This window comes from Canis lupus, chromosome 24 (genome assembly GCF_003254725.2).
Source record: "Canis lupus dingo isolate Sandy chromosome 24, ASM325472v2, whole genome shotgun sequence".
NCBI classification, from domain to species: Eukaryota; Metazoa; Chordata; class Mammalia; order Carnivora; family Canidae; genus Canis; species Canis lupus.
Genome location: NC_064266.1, coordinates 26,157,559 through 26,173,642, shown reverse-complemented (window position 1 = coordinate 26,173,642; position 16,084 = coordinate 26,157,559). Strand labels below are relative to the sequence as shown.

The 16,084-nt window shown below is 50.0% G+C and overlaps 2 protein-coding genes across 11 annotated transcripts in view; one reads left to right on the top strand and one right to left on the bottom strand.

The window, feature by feature from the left end:
• LOC112673925 (BLCAP apoptosis inducing factor) overlaps window positions 1–16,084 on the top strand; it is a 55,876-nt gene that overhangs the window by 3,552 nt on the left and 36,240 nt on the right. For 5 of the 8 annotated variants that reach the window (XR_007405479.1, XR_003145124.3, XR_004808783.2 and 2 more), the window contains one exon: window positions 5,593–15,375. Coding sequence is in view for 1 of the 8 variants with exons in the window: in XM_049100365.1 (XP_048956322.1) it covers window positions 5,769–6,032 (264 nt within the window). In the remaining 7 variants the exon portion in view is untranslated. Of the gene's footprint in view, window positions 1–5,592; window positions 15,376–16,084 lie in introns of those variants that run through there. The other 3 variants (XR_007405483.1, XR_007405482.1, XM_049100365.1) reach the window with 2 other exon arrangements.
• NNAT (neuronatin) lies at window positions 1,346–3,770 on the bottom strand. Of its 3 annotated transcripts, none has more exons than XM_025470029.3 (3): window positions 3,594–3,767; window positions 2,586–2,666; window positions 1,346–2,363 (listed from the first exon to the last, which is right to left on the bottom strand). In XM_025470029.3, exons 1-3 carry the CDS (start codon window positions 3,663–3,665, stop codon window positions 2,271–2,273), a joined length of 246 nt encoding a protein of 81 aa, XP_025325814.1. In that variant the 5' UTR covers window positions 3,666–3,767; the 3' UTR covers window positions 1,346–2,270. The 3 variants fall into 3 exon arrangements, with proteins under 3 accessions (XP_025325814.1, XP_025325815.1, XP_025325816.1); XM_025470031.3 differs by having other exon boundaries at window positions 2,134–2,363; window positions 2,591–2,666; window positions 3,594–3,770; XM_025470030.3 differs by lacking the exon at window positions 2,586–2,666 and having other exon boundaries at window positions 3,594–3,766.

Below are 16,084 nucleotides of genomic sequence, written 5' to 3'. Positions count from 1 at the left end.
AAGGGAGAAGCATGCTCCTCCCTACCAGGGACCCTGGGATCAAGACCTGATCCGAAGGCAGACGCTTAACCCACTGAGCCACCCAGGCGCCCCGGCAGAATGTTTCTAGTATCCTGGAGTTCACTGGGATCTTAACAGCCCATTTACAGGGGGGAACTGAAGGTGAGGGGTTGGTAGGAGTTGACCTGGCCAGGTTGCCTGGGCTGATTGATGACAGCCCAGTACCAGAGCCAAGGTCTGTACCCTCTACCCCTATAATTCTCTGATGCTGTACTGAAGTTCCAGATGCCTCTAAAAGTGCTGACACTGGGTTTTGAAACTTAAGGGGTTGCTTAGAGGAGGGAAAATATCAGGCTCAGGGGGCAAGGTGCTTTGTGCTCCAGAAGTGTTTGTGACAACTGTGACTAAGGGATTTGAGGAAGTGGCAAAAAGGGAGATTTATGGCCCTCCAAATCCTCCCTTGGTGTTGACCCAGGAACAGGTGTGTAGTGACAGGGACACATTAAGCCAGAGACGAGGCTGAACAGGCAGCAGGGCCATTTGGCGAGGCAGTCAGCTGACCATGTGAAAGGAGTCCTGGCTCATTTAAGAGTGAAAGAACAGAGAAAGAGGTTGGGAGCCAAACTGCCAGCCCACCTGCCCACGTACCCTGGACATGGCAGGGGAGAGCCCAGGGCCAGGGACCTGGTAAGCACCCCTAAGAATATAGAGGCTAATGCCAGAAGTGGAGAACTCACTAATGGGGAGAGCTAGAGAGAGGTTCTTGGGGTGTTGGGAAAGAGACCTGGAGAGTAGCAAGGCAGGGCAGAATGCTCTTGTAGTGGTCCTGGTAGGAGTTATAGGGCTTGGAGGCCAGGGGAGGCACCATATTACACCTTTTTCCCAATTCTCAGTGTCTAAGCCAGTGCCCGCCGTGTCCAGTGCTCATTTCCTTGGGGCTTCTGGTTGGAGATAAAGCTTTGTGTTCTGAAGTCCTGATCATCCCCTTGGTCTCTCGTACCCCATCTTGAGGGCTACTCTCACCTTACGCCATCTTTCCTAGTAATTACCTGCTAAGGCCCCTTATTCCAGGACAAGTGAAGGCATCCACCCCCCCTGGGGAGGGGAAGCAGTCCTTTATTCTGAGACCATAAGTAAAGATGTAGACCTTTCTTTTTGGGGTGGGGGAAGTGTTTCTTTATCTCAGAACAGTGTTAAGATGGAACTGGGTGTGTGAGGGTCCCAGCTTATTCCCCTTTTGTTGCCTTCCCTCCCTCTCCCAAGTAGTGTACCCCCTCCACAATAGTGCATTAGCCCAATCTTAGGAGTACGTATTGAAGCCGCAAAAGAAGTCACAAGAGACGACTTTTTGGTGCACCTCCACCACCCCGCAGGGTCTTGGAACACTGTGCGAGATGGGGGAGGTACTGGTTTTTTATTTTTTGTAGAGGTGGTCCCTGTCCTCCAGGAGCTTACAATCTAGCTGGGGAGACACAACTAATGCACACTTATACAATCAGTACAATTAGCGATTACCACGATATTGACCACAACTGCGTGAGACCAGGGAAAGCAAGATCAGTGAGGGGCTGGGGGCTCGGAGAAGGTGTTTTAGTAAAGATGGCATTCATTTACTGGTTGAATAGGTCCAAATTGAGTGACACATTTCTTTGGGGTAGGCTTAAGAGGCAGTGAGGGGGGAAAGGGTACTGAGGGAGCAAAGACAGCAAGGCTGGAATGCACGTGTTGTAGGCAAGGGACAGTGAGAGGGCCTCACTCTGTTTCTTAAGCCTCCTCCCTCACTCCTGCCCTCCAGTCCCGCCACACAGGCACGCGGTTGGTGCCTTGTCTGCTGCATCAAGATTCAGGGCTTCGGCTGGTGATGCTGGAATGTCCATTCTGCTGGCTGGTGCAGTTGTCTGGATCTCTGTGGTGGGGCCTGCTGGCACGGCCATGGCTGCGGGGCTGGGATGGCACTGTCCCAACTTGGTCCAGATTAGAATGCATTGCCTGTGCCCAGATCTCGGGGGTATGCTCCCCCCACCCCCCCTTCCCTCTACCCCGCCCAGCAGTCGGAGGGGTGCAAAGGGGTTTGGAAGGGATCTGGTATTGTCATCATTGTCGGTTCTGCTTCTCCGGGGGCCTACCGGCCCCTCACTGACCTTGGCAAATGCTCCTCTGGCGAGAGAGCACAGGGGACTCCCCATTCCTGTGCGGCACTGGCTCCCATGCTGGCTGAGAAGCACAGGAGCACCTGGTGACGAGGCCGCCCAGGGCTGGGGGCTGGGGCCTCAGTTGGGGGCTCGCTGCCGGCGCTCTCCCAACACCTGCCGCCCGGTCCTCGACACCGTGTATGCCAGCTTCTGCAGGGAGTACCTGAACACCTACAGCAAGAGACCCAGGACCAGCCCTTAGAGGCAGGCACCAGCAGCTAGTCTGCAGCACTGCCTGCCCGCCCCCGCCCCACCCCCTACCCCGCCCGCCTGTCGGACTTAGAGAGGCAGGCGCGGGTGCAGCTTGTCCACGAGTCAGGGCAGCTGGAGCTTTTCCAACTGTGCTGAAGGCTGCATGGCAGCAAGCTGATTGGACCCACAACTTAGGTATACCTCACTTCTCGCAATGGGCTGTGTCCCTGGAGGATTTCGAAAAGCGAATCCTACCCAGTAAATGCAGCATTCCAGGAACACCTTAAAGGAAATATGCGATTCCTTTGGCAAAGGATTCCTTTAGCAGGGAATTCTTCCTGCAAGGGGTGCTTTTAGGGTAAATGATTTTATGGGCAAAGTGCTTTCTTTTGATTTTTTTTTTCATTTTTACAAAGCACTTTGCCTCTATTTGATTTGTTTTTTTAAATAAAGCAAATTGCCCTTTTTTGGAAGTGCTTTTTTTCTTCTCCCATTTTTCCTGCAAAGAACCGTTTCTAATTGTTTGCTTCAGAGCGCTTTTATCCGATTTTTCTCTGTTAGTTCCTTTGTCTGATTTTTTCTGCAATGCGCTTTTTATCTAAATGCATTTTTTCTTCCAAGTGCTTTTGCCTGATTTCTTTTCCTGCAATGCGCATTTTCTCGAATTCATTTTTTCCCGCGAATTACTTTTTTCTAATTCGTTGTGGGTTTTTAGGAAGTGCTTTTTTTTCCCTGAGACGTGCCTTTTTCTAACTTATTTTTGGTTCCACCTTCGCAAGCGCTATATTTTTTTTTAAAATTTCCCTGCAATGCGCAATTTTTTAAGGCGGAAAATTTTTGCTATACGATCGTAAAGTCTCTTCGCAAAACAGAAGTGCCCCGCCTCCCTCCTGGGGTCGAGTTTGGATGTAGCGGGTTTTTCTTACCGCGTTGGTCGCTAAGAGCCTCGGCGATCGTCAGCGGCTGGCGCCCGCCGCGCCCCAACTCTTTGTTCCCGGTCGGGCGCGGGCGCACTGGGAAGGGTCTGCGCGAGGAGGAGGGCGCAGGGAACGCGCAGGGGCACGCGGTGCCAGCCGCGGCACTCGGGCAAACAGGGACCGCGGCAATAAGGGTAGGATGGGTCCCGGAGGCGGCAATTAAGACGTGGGCCTGCCGGTTAGGGGGCGCGCATCGGGACCCCTCTCCCGCCCAGAAACTGGGCACACTTACCTGCAGCAGCACACGGAATATGTACCAGCCGATGATGAGCAGCTCAGCCGAGGCTGCCGCTACTGCCGCCATGGTTCCGAGAGCGGTGGGTTGAGAGCGAGCGCGGTTCGCCGAGGTCCGCCGATCTCTCGGAGTCCGCTGTTGGGCGCACTGCTGCAGCCGCGGTGGCCGCACCTTAAGTATCCGCCTGCCATCCAAATGCGCATGCGCGGGTTTTTTTTGGGGGGGGGGGGTGGTCCATGAGGAGGGGTGGCCGGGGGCGCTCCTCATTCGCCAGGAGAGGAAAAAATAATCCATCTGCTCTTTCCACACCGACCCCCGCCTCCTGAGTTCCATCTTAGCCCCTTTCCAGAAGATTCCGCTATGCCCGTTTTTAAATTTTAGTGTAAAATGGAGGGGAACTACAACTCCTGAGTAGTAGCGCAAAAGGCTGGAGTAGGGGATGCACGCCTTTTGGCACGGAACTCCTCGGAGCTGTGGCCTGCAAATTTGAGCCCAGTGTCCAGTGACGCGCCAGGACCCACCTTGAGCATGAGTGGAAAACCTAACTTAGGTATCCTCTACTCCGCAGAGGGGAAAAAAAGAAGATGCCCCTTCCCCTTCCCGGAGTCTTGGCTTCATAGGCCCCTGATCAGTGTACTCTTATTCTGATATTTGATATGCCTGTAAGCCCGTGTCCTCTGCTTCACTAGAGTCCCTGAGCACGGAACTTTTCCCTGATTTCTTTGCATCCCCCTTCTTACGGTTACTACAACAGTGACGATTGAAAGGAACTGAACCAGGGCACTGAACTCTAGGCGCAAAAGTGATAGTCCCCGGAATCTACCCTGTGGGAAGGATGTGGGAGGGATTGGCGCCTTTGTGTGCGCGCAAGGGATGAGATGAGCTCTCCGAGAAGTGGTCGGAAAATGCTCCGGGATCATTTCTGCTGGACAGATCTTCTCAACCTCTCTCTTCTGCTCCCCCCGCCACCCCCCCCTCGCCCCAGGCCCTGATAGGTTTTAACACAGCCAGTGAGGCTCTTTGTACCCGTTGCGCTGGGCGGCTGGAGCTAGGAATGGGGTTTTGCTGCCGCCACCAGAGGGTTGTGGCTGCTGCAGGTCCATTTCCAGGCACAGCGGGAAGACCGCGGTCTGCAAGTTCAGCTCCGGCGCACTGGTGGCCGGCCACTGGAGAGCACCTCTCCAGCAAGCTGCCTAGCCTAGCTCAGGGGCCAACTGGCATTTGCCCCTGTGTGAATAGAAAGTTAATTTCAATTAAAAGCTCACAGAGGTCAGGGTCTATACAGCACCAGCAGCAGATGGAAAGTGTAAGTGATCCAAACGAGGTCAGTTTGGACGACTAAATAGCATGGTGATTTTTTTTTTCTATGTTGACTTTCAAAGAAGTTGGCTGGTTTTGGCAAAATGATGCCGGGCTGCCATCTTAAAACAAGATATTTGGTAGTGTTGCCGCTGCAGCTTCGCAGAGAATTCAAAAATCCAGTCTCTGTGAACTCCAGCAGTGTGGTGCTTTAACTCTCCCCTGAGCACCTGCTGTTGCAGACACTAGATTCAGAACTGAACCCTGTTCTTATCTCGTGGGGGCACAGCACGGAGCCCGTGGCCATCCAGTGGTAACCACAGGGCGGTATTGTGAGGTCTGGGCCCCTTGAGGACGGGCTGCAGCCCCAGGAGGCGATACATGATCTCTGCTGGGCAGGGCCCAGGCAAAGCCAGTCCACTGTGCCAGACCTGCCCGAAGAGCCCTCTGGCCCAACTCCCCAGCAAGCCCAGGGGAGATACCCCAGGAGCTTCCTGAAACGGTGATGTGGAGAGTAGACTTCATGGGTGGGCAGGGAGGAAAGGGCATTCACATTTACTGTTGTTAACCATGATCCATTTTCCCAAATAAGTATACATTCTGTTCCTGTTTTTTTTTTTTTTTTCTGTGTGTGTGTGTGTGTGTCTGTCTGTCTGTTTTTTGTCTGTCTGTCTGTTATGTTGACTTTTCTCTTCAGGATCCCTGCTGCCTTGGTGATCCCGGGCTGACAGCCAGAGAGCACAGCGGCTCAGCTCCTGGAGAGTGAGGGTTGAAGAAAGCGGAGGGCAGCTGCCTGCGCCCGCTGGCTCCCATTAGGTCGGTTCCTGCAGCGGTGCCCGGTGGCCTTGGTGAAGGCCCTGCCCAGCAGAGATCATGTATTGCCTCCAGTGGCTGCTGCCCGTCCTCCTCATCCCCAAGCCCCTCAACCCCGCCCTGTGGTTCAGCCACTCCATGTTCATGGGCTTCTACCTGCTCAGCTTCCTCCTGGAGCGGAAGCCTTGCACAATCTGTGCCTTGGTTTTCCTGGCAGCACTGTTTCTCATCTGCTATAGCTGCTGGGGAAACTGTTTCCTGTACCACTGCTCTGATTCCCCGCTTCCGGAATCGGCGCACAACCCCGGCGTTGTGGGCACCTAACAGCCTGCTCAGTTAGCTTTCCAAGGAAGCAGAAGATGGGAGGGGAGGCATTGACATAGGTCATAAAGCATTGGAGTTTCAAATCCCGCAGCCCCGCGGGTGCCACATTCCTGACGGCGCCTTTCTTGGCCTGTGATGTTTTATCCTTATAATGTGAATAATGGCACTGACCGGTGCTTTTATTGTAGAGTCCTGTAGTCGTGGGTGGTCTTGTGATTGTGTGTGTTCTGTCCCCATCTCGATTCCCCCCCCACCCTAAGGCTGGCAGGATGGTCACCCCCCTCGCCTCATTCCTGCGAGGAGTCTGCACCCATCCTGGTCAACCGTCCCAGCATGACCTGGGCAGATAAAATGCCAGTCTCATCACCTCTGTGACCCCTCCTTATCAGGGTCTCTTCCCTTCCCAGAATGTTACCCCCTTCAGTCCCTCTCCTGGTTTCCCTTTAGTTCTCTTCTACTCCTTTCCTTTTTGGGGGAGCACCTGTCCAAGACAGGGCTCATTTTTGCACTTATCTCGAATTTAAAAGAGATTGCTGACGCCCGAGAGCCTCGCTTTTTCATCCTCCTTTCCCCAGTCGGCAGCCCAGACAAAAATGTGTCTTGACTGTTTGTTGTCCACAAATTTCCAGTATTTTCTCCACGTCGTTTTTAAGAAAGAAGTAACATACTTGTTGCTCTTTCACCTGGGTGTCTGGGTTCATGCTTACCAGCCCAGGCTCACTTTCTTTGCCCTTCCTCCTGCCTTTCTCAACTGTCCTGAGGAGGGGGGGCCTCCCTCTGTCTCCTGTGCATGCTCTGCAGGATTGAGGTGTGGTGTGTCCACGTAGATGTAGCAGTCCCCAGCCGAGTGAATGGGAGAGTCCTTGTGTGTTTCATAACAGCCATGATCCCCTTGATAGGTGTTTGGGTATTTTTTGGTGTGCCGTGAGTGTGTGTGTGTGTGTGTGTGTGTGTGTGTGTATACAGATACATGTGTATATTCCTTTTAAAAAAGCTTTATTGAACGTGTTCTGATTTTGAGGTTTAGCAATAGCTAGCTATAGTAGGTGCCGCTACAGTTTTTATTTAGCATGGGGATTGCAGGGTGACCAGCACACTGGACTCCAAGGTGGTTCAGACAAGACAGAGAGGAGCAGTGGCCATCGTCCTCGTGCCAGGAGCTCCTTCAGTCCTGCGCATATAGACTGTATGTTACGAAGAATACACAGGAAGACTTTGTGACTGTCACTTGCTTTTTTGCTTTTTCTGCGCTTCAGTAACAAGTGTTGGCAAACGAGACTTTCTCCTGGCCCCTGCCCACTGGGGACCGGCATGGTTGTCCGTCCAGTCTAAATCATCCATCTTTCTCTTGCCTGAGTGGGAAAGGCGGTGGGCCAGGCAGAGGACAGAACTGGAGGCAGTCCATCTAGGGAATGGGACTATGAGGCCACACTTGTGGAACATTTGGACTGCTATTCTGGAGCTTTTATTTTTGGTGTGTTCGTTGCACAGCTGTTTGAAATGTTTAATAAAGCTTTATAAACTTTACTTTGTGGTTTTATATGGCTGCAGTCCATTTGGGTTGTGGTGTTGGATTTCTACATTGGTGGGGGGCAGGGGATAGCGTGGAGGGGCTGAGTCCTTGGCGCCAGAGTACCTTAGCCCGAAAATTTGATCTGCTCTCTGGAGAGCAGATGGTGGGGTTGGGGGAGGGGGAGCAGGGGGCAGGCCAGGCGGTGAACAGGAGGGAGTCTGAAAGTTTTTAGAGATGAGACATTTGTGTTTCTCAGCTCCCATGGCCTCGCCTGAAACTGTTTCCCTCCATAGGAGATTTGAGTAACCGATCCCTTGACAAACAACTTAGGACAGCTGGAGCTCTAATCGTCAAGGATTTTTTTGGTGCTGCTTTTGAAGTAAAAATAAAGTGAAACCCCTTATGGCATTTCAAGTGGAAAAATAAATAAGGATGGCTTCCAACCAAGGGGCTTAAGGTGATGGCTGGAAGTGCGAGAGTGTGGCAGGTACTGTGGCTGTGACCTTTGAGACAAAGCGAGTAGCTTGTCAGGGATCTGTGCTGAGTGTCCACCTCTCAATCTCTTTTCCTTCTAGAAAACCTCAGTGAGCACTGCTGTCCAAAGCACAGTGCTGTTGTAAGGGTTTATGGAGGTAACCGTTGCGAAAGGGCTTTGGTGATTTCATAGGTCACATGTCTTATCTAGATTTTTAATTTATTGCCATAAAGGTTTGTATTTTCTCCTTCCCCTTTTAAATTTCCCCATTGTCAGTTTGTCCCTTTTTTTCATTCCTAGCATTGCTTGTCCATGCTTTCTTTTTTCTTGACCAAAACTTGCCAAAGATTTATCTATCTTAAAGATATTTTCAAAGACTTGAACTTGTATTGATTATATATGCTGAATATTTTCTGTCTGGTCCTCTTGTGCTTTTACCTCTGAATTCTTCTTTTCTGGATATATTTCATGGTTCAACAAAGTCTTGACAAGCTGCAGAGTCCTACACATGGAAAGGAAGATATATTCAGCAAAAACTGAGCCCTTGTATGAGGCTTGCCGGGGATTTCGGGGCAAGACCCAGGCCTGACCCTCCAGGAGCGCATGATTCTAGCCTAGTGGGGAAGACTTAAGAAAATAGACAATTGCAAATTCCAAAAACAAAACAAGCAAACAAACAAGGCTTTTGTGGCCCCACTCTCCCGTGGAGGCACCTGGATGATAAATGAAGCCAAGATTATTGTTTATTTTGCTCTTCCTCAGAAAGCAGCTTTCTGTTGTAGGTCAAGCCCGCTTAAAAGTTACAAACAGGCCTCCCTCTGAAAGATTTGTGGCCCTTTCCCACAGGGAGCCTGCAGCCCACTCCCCCCCCCCCCAAGGTGACTGCCAAATCAGCATTCTGTCTCTGAGGCAGCGCTGCTTTCCACCTTGGCAAGGCAGCACCGGCAAGCACCCTGCCTTCTCTTTCTGAAACACCTTTCAGGAAAATGAAAAGTAGATACCTCTTTGGGAAAAGAACAGGGGCACTGGGCCTTCGAAAATCATGCTGTGCGATCCCTCTGGTTGCTGTGGCTTCCAGTGTGAAATGGTTGCTCACAGGGTACCTGGTAACCACAAGACCCCTTGAGGCTTCTGTCAGAACTGCTCTGTGCGCTGCTCTGGACCTCACCTTCCTTATAGATAAAATGTGGTATTTGGAACAAACAGTTCCTAACCCTAAATACTGGGAATCCTTCATAAGGTTCTTAAAGTGCTCCTGGATGCACTTGAGGAAGGTGACTGAGCTCTGGAAAGGTGGCAGTTCCCTTGCAGGACAGCCTGCATCTGCTTTATGATTAAGTGTACCCTGTGAACCTAGATATGCCTCTGTCAGGAAGCCTTCCTGAACTTCATCCCTCTGCCTGAAGATCACTTGCCTAGAGCTCTTTGCTCAACCCTCTGTTGAGTGGCAGTGCTAGTGCTTCTGCTCATCAGATGTCCGCTAAGCAGTGACTCGGTTTCTCCCACCCCTCAGGGGAACCTGCACTGTTATTCATTCAGTCAGGGGATAGGAGTGGGCCTGAGGGCCACACAGAGTAGACAGTGCCTGCCATTAAGGAGTCATCCAGGCTAATGGAAAAGGGTAGGATATTGGGTAAATAATCCCACCAATACATATAAAACTATGAATGGCGGCAGGTGCTATAACAGGAGTCCAAAGGGGGATCTGATGCAAGCCAGGGAGGATTGATGTTCAGGCTGAGACCTGAGGACAAATAAATGTTTGGGCAGTGAACTAATAAATGAGATGTTATTTCTCAGCATCTCATCAAGCATCTTTGTTCTTGAAGATAAAGAAATGGGGCTGAAAGTCAAATGAAGGGCCACCAGTAGCTGGCTGCCCTAGAATCAAAGCCCCAGAAAGCTTTTGGGGATAGAAGTCAGGCTATTCAAAGCTTCAAGAACTGTACTGGAAGATACTGAGGGGCCTGAGGCTGACATGCTAGTGGCGGGCCCCCAAACAGTGCCGAGGAACTCTTCGATTTCCAGCTGACTTGGAAGCATCACAAACAGGGATCTGGTGGGAATAGGGGATGACCCAATCCGAACAGCATTTTTAAGGTGAGATTCTTTCAGCAAGGAACAGGACAGCTAACATTTGAGTAGTGAAGGCTATAGGGCTGTTGAGAAGGCCATTGTCCTGTCTGGCTCCTGAGAAACAAGGAAAAGTGGATCTAAGTAGTGATGGTGGTTGGAGAGATGAAGGGAGGAGAAAGTAAGCTGGGGAGGGAGGAGGATGGAGAAAGGTGATGGAAGGAAAGTTGCCTCCCATGGAACAGCTTCAGGAAAGGAGGCCAGAGAAAGGTTATCACCGGTGTCTAGTCCCCTGCATCCAGTGCAAAGCTCACCCCTCACCCTCTACCCACCCCATAATGGGTGAGAGGGTCACCACTCTGAAAAGAGGGAAGAGCAAAGAAGTGCTCTTCCCAACAAGTACTGTAAGGTGATCCTGACTCAGAGGGGTTTATCCAGCCTCTGCCCAGTACTTTGCCTCACCACTGTCTTCCCAAAAGCCAGAAGAGGGGTAAGTTTGGTCTGCCAAACTTCAGAGAAAGAAGTCAGTATCTTGAGAAAAACTTTAATGATAGAGTGGGCTTGGGGAAGGGAGAAACCTGGCCCACCAATGGCTGAAGACTTCATATGGAAGCCATTGGTCTCCCTTTAACGTATTGGGACTCAAACAGTGGGTGGGAGTAGACTTGGGGAACAGTTTAGGACCAACAGACCTTGAGAGGTGAGCTTCAGGGAGCCCTGGACCCTATGCCCCCGCCTTTGTGACCACACCTCCTGGAGCCTGTTTCCTCACCTGTAAAATGGACATCTTAACATCCACCGTAGCCTGGCTCAAGATGCAGTCTTCACAAATGTTATTCCCTTTCTTCTTTGGCCGTCCACCTCTAACCCTTATTGGGCTCAAGCCTCTTAGGGATGTGATCTGATCATCCAACTCTCCTGCTCATTTGTTCATGCTAAAGCATTTGTCAGGCCCTGTGCCAAGCTTTGAGAAGCTGATGCAGAACAAGACCATGCTGTCCTTGAGCTCAGCCCAGCAGGAAGGAGGCACCCTAGCAGCCCAATAGGCAGATCTTTGGAGTGCCAGATCTGGCCTCTCACCTCTTTTCTTGGGCAGCTGTGGGGAGTCTACACTTGGCCAGCTTAGCACTTCTGCCAAAGCTAAACCCTCAGCCAATTCCCTGCCCCACACTGGTGGTTGCAGCCCTCTAAGGAGGCCCGACCCCCACCCACTTTCATTTCCCATGTGACTTTGTTCTCTTCTGCTCACTCTTCCCAAGGCGTCTGTTCCCTGTATATATGCCAAGGAGGGGACTGCACCAGACCGGAAGTCTTTAACATTTCCAGAGCCATCAGTGAACTTCACCCTTGTTATTTCACTACCCTTGTTACTTCTTAGAGATACAGGGTGAAAGTGTGTTACAATAAGCAAGTGTTTCATGAAAGGATTTTTTTGCATTAAAGACTAAACTTCAAATCTATTGGGTGCAGGATCTGAGAGTCAGGGCACACTTGGGAAGATCCCTGAGGGAAGAAGGCAAACAAAGCCCATCAGTGACTCCCTGTTGCCTGTGCTCCCAACTCAGGTTGGCCATCAAAACCCTGTACAACCCTTGAGGGTGGGCACTTGGTCTTCATCTCTTGACCAGGCATCGCCTGACCAGACCTGGCCGGGAACCTGCTGATTAGCTGGCCAGGGGAGTGGATGGAGGGATGGCTCTAATCTGGGACTTTCTAAGGACTTAGGTGGCCCAGTCCTTCCTACAAGTAAGAAAATTCAGTTTGTGTCCCAGTGTCTCCTTAGCTACTCTGAAGTGACAATATTTTCCAGCCTCCAGATGAATAGTTCATGCACAGAAATCACGGAGACTACTATTTCTCAGATATGTGAGAATAACCTTGTAAAAGGCTCTACAGCCTGGCATGCTCCTGCCAACAGGTGGCTATGAGTCACATGTTCTCTCTGGGCCTCAATTTCCCCATGTGCACAATGAGGCAGTTGGACTAGGTAATCTCGAGTTGCTTTCCAGTTCTAGCATCGCCTTCAGATGCCCTGGTACCTAAGCAGTCATTGGACAGAAGGCGTGGTGACTCCAGGGTCTGGGTCAAGTCCACATCTTGGAACATGGATGAATCTTGGTGATGGCTGCAGCCTCCAGAAGATGAGCTTGGCAGAACTGGCTGGGAGATTTTTCTGCCACTGGCAACATGTCCTGGCAGAGTTGATGCAGGTAGGTTGATGCAGATGAGGGGCAGGGTTGGGCTCTCCCTTCTCTTGTGATCCCTGTATCATGCTTATTTGCAGGATCAGAAGCCTCCAGAACTGGTGGGTGCTGGCTAGATTCAGCCATTCATATTGGCAAAGCGGGTAAACCGTCTTTTCACACACTGTCCTGGGAGGGCTTCCAGAAAGGTTTTCTGCTTCCATTCCTTGAAGTCCTCTCTCTATTTCATTGTCTGTGCCTGGAATCATACTTTCTCATAGCCTTCCAATTCCCCATCCAGGTGGCATGTTCTGTGAGAAGATTGTGGCTCTGATGCCATAACCAGTCAGGAATGGTTTAGCTCAGAGTCAGAGCCATGAGAGTAATTCTTGTCCAAAATTGGGGCTCTGACTATTGAAAGAAAAATATTAATCCATTTCCAGTGTCACCTCAGAACACACACCCAAGTTCAAAACCTATTTTAAAAAGTCAAAAAGGAGATATGAGCCCATTAAAAGCCAGGGAAGAAATGAATTGGATAATTAATGAGTGAATGGAGAACCCCACTAGGGTAAAAAGCAACAAAATGACATCAAGCAGGCAAAGACCAGCCAATCTGACTACATAAAACTAAGTATTTCCAAAGTCAAACCATACCACAAACAGAACCAAAAAGTAATGGGTAAACTATTTGCAGATCCATATGTGTAAAAGGACACAAGCAAACCTTAACAGTAAAAATGCAACCAAGAAGTGTATACCTAAATTGACCTTACAGAAGAGGAAATAGAACTGATTAAAAATTTTTTTGAGAAAATAATCCACTAATAACCAAAGATCAACAATAAAAAACAATAAGGAGTGATGCCTGGATGGCTCAGATGTTAAACTTCCAACTCCTGGTATCGGCTCAAGTCATGATCTCAGGGTTGTGGGACTGAGCCCTGCATCAGGCTCCATGGAGCCTGCTTAAGATTCTCTCTCTCCCTCTCCCTTTGCTCCTCTCTTGGAAAAAAAAAAAGGAAATATGAGTTTTCACCAACAAATTAAGGGGGAAAGTTTGAGGATACCAAATGCTGATGAGGATACAGTGGGCCAGGCACTATTATTCAGTGCTAAGGGGACTGTGAATTGGTGTAAACTTTTTGAAAAGTAGTATGAGAGTCAAAGAGAAGGAGCAAGATGAAAGTTTCAAGAAAGGGCAAGTGGCCTATATATTTACACATTTATTGTCTACTTTGTGTCAGGCATGGTGCTAGGTGTTAAAATATGAAAATAAATGAGATATAGCATATCTTGGGCATATAATCAAAGAGGTAAGATACACAGATACTAAAATGATGTGTACTAAGAAGGCCAGAGATGTGCTTGGGACATGAGCAAAGCATGGAGCAGCTAGGATGGGTGGTGCAAATGTGAGGCTTTATAGGAGTATCTGGGGGGTTCTTAGAAGAGATGCCCAAATGAGCAAGAGTCACAGAGACAGAAGTCAGCATCATGAATGAGCTCGTAGATAGTTCAGGGTTGCCAGAGCATGAAGTAAGAAGTAGGGGATGGAGAAGCTGGGACCAGATCACACAGTGCCATGTCTGTCCAGTTGAAGAGCTGGGTCATCTTCCTCTTGACAAGAGGGACCCTTTGAAACACTTTGAGCAGCCAGGTCCCAAGGTGTAAGATTTATGTTTTAGGGTGACTACTCTGGTTGCTTGGAGACATTTGGAGGGGCAAAGACTAATGAGATGATTGCGTTGGTCCAAGTAGAAAGGGCAAGGCCTGAATTAGGGCAGGGGCCAAGAGGATGGAGAGAAGGTAAAGTTAGAAAAACCTAAAAAACAAAACAAAAACAGAAACAAACCTGCTGGCTGACTAATGGGTTAAAGAAAGTCAAGGGTGCCTTCCCTGTTTCTGTCTTGGGTGACTGGGTGGATGAAAGAATACCCAAGAGAAAGGACAGACTTAGGGGCTGGAGGAAGATTGTTGAGCTCAATTTAGGACAGGTTGAATGAAAAGTGGGCATCCAGGTGGAGGTGGCCCACAAGGAGCTAGGAAGAGGGTTTGGATCCAGCGGGAGATTTGAACAAAAGATTTGGTTTATAACTGATTGCGATTGTAGCTGTGGGCTTTGATGAGGAGGATAGCTGGAGAACTAGGGATGAGCTTGAAGGAGAAGGTGCAGAATTCCCAGAGCAGGGCCAGATACTGAGCTGTGATGGGCATTTTAAGAATGGATGCAGGAGAGGACCTGCCAAGGAGACTGAGCAAGAAGGGCTAGAGGAGAAGACCAGAAAAGTGGGCATCCCAGAAACCCAGGGAGGTGAGATTTTCCATGGGTCAGTGTGGCTACTGGTGGGCCCGATGCACAGAGGTCAGGGGAGAGGAGGGCATCTCCCACACCTGGTTTTGGGGTCCTTCGCCACAGCAACTCTGGGGGAGGGATGACCTGGAGTCTGGCCGAGAAAGCAAGAGAGGAAAGGGAGAGCTGGGGCGGGGGGGACAGCAGGGCCCAGGAAGGTGCTGTGTCTTACCCACTGACATTTGGAGGGTGGAGGGCTGTGGGAGCCAAGTTTGAGGAGCAGGGACGGGTCACACAAGGGGCCCCGGGAATCGTGAGATTAAGTGTGGAGGTGAAGGGATTAGCCTTGTTGGTGGAAAGAGGCAAAATTAAATCATGTACATCTTACGAGGTAACTTGATCTCCATGTTCTTCTGGAGGCTTTTTCTCTGCCCTCTGGGCACCGACTACAGCTCTAATTAGCAGTAGTTTCATCCTGCCTCGTGTCTGGGGCCATGTCTTCCTCGTTTCTTGTACCTTTTGGCACCTAGCAACAGACAGCGAGCTAGGTAGAGGCAGAATAATTATCTTCTGCTTGAAATCAAATGCCTGAAATGGAGGTTCAGAATTCTGTTTCATCACAAAGGTTTTATGACAATTCCCAGGGAATCAGTGAACAAGGAAATAAAATTCAAGGTTGGGGCTGCCTTGGATGTGAGGCTGTCTGCATCTCAGGAGATACAACCTGTAATCCTCTGTGGGCAGAACTCTACAGTTTACATGGTGGATCATTATGTTTGTCTCATAACCCCATCCTCCCACCCCAGGTGAGGCACACAACTACCACCAGCCCCATTTCACAGGTTAGGAAACAGAGACTGAGGGTGGGGAGGCAGGAGGGAAGGAGAGAGTGATGGACAGTGAAGTGGGTGAAGACCCAGCACAATCTGAAATGCTACATTCAGGGTCTGCTAACACATAGTATCTCCTAGACATTGAATAATTCTCTTCCTTTCATGTTGGAATAGAAGTCAAAGTCAAAAGAGAGCTTTGGTCTAACTGGCTCAGCTCAAGCCTGGTGCCACCCCAATGGGACCTGGGTGGTAAGAAGCAGGAGCTGGAGGAGGAGCCTCTAGCTTCTGTGTGCAAGAGCAGCCCAGATCTCATCACAGCCACATAAAATAGAGAACAGGAAACTACCGTAAATATAACAAGGGGCCTTAGGAGGAATGAGAGATCCTAGAAAGCCTAAACCCTAAGACATCCATCACAAGAAGTAACCAGCCCAGGGGCAGAGAGATATAATAGGAAACCAAGCTCCAGATAAGAGAGGGAGGGGCCTGAATTATACCAGTAGAGATGAAGAGAAATAGATCCGAAACTTGTAGTAGCTAAAAACCAAAAATAATTGTGTGAGTCACTGTCAGGTAAGAGAGGCTAAAGATGAGGGTGACTCCCATGTGCCTTGGTTGGCCCTGGGTTGGTGGCAGGAAGGCCCCTGTGATGAGAAACACAGCATGGGGAGCCAGTGTGAGG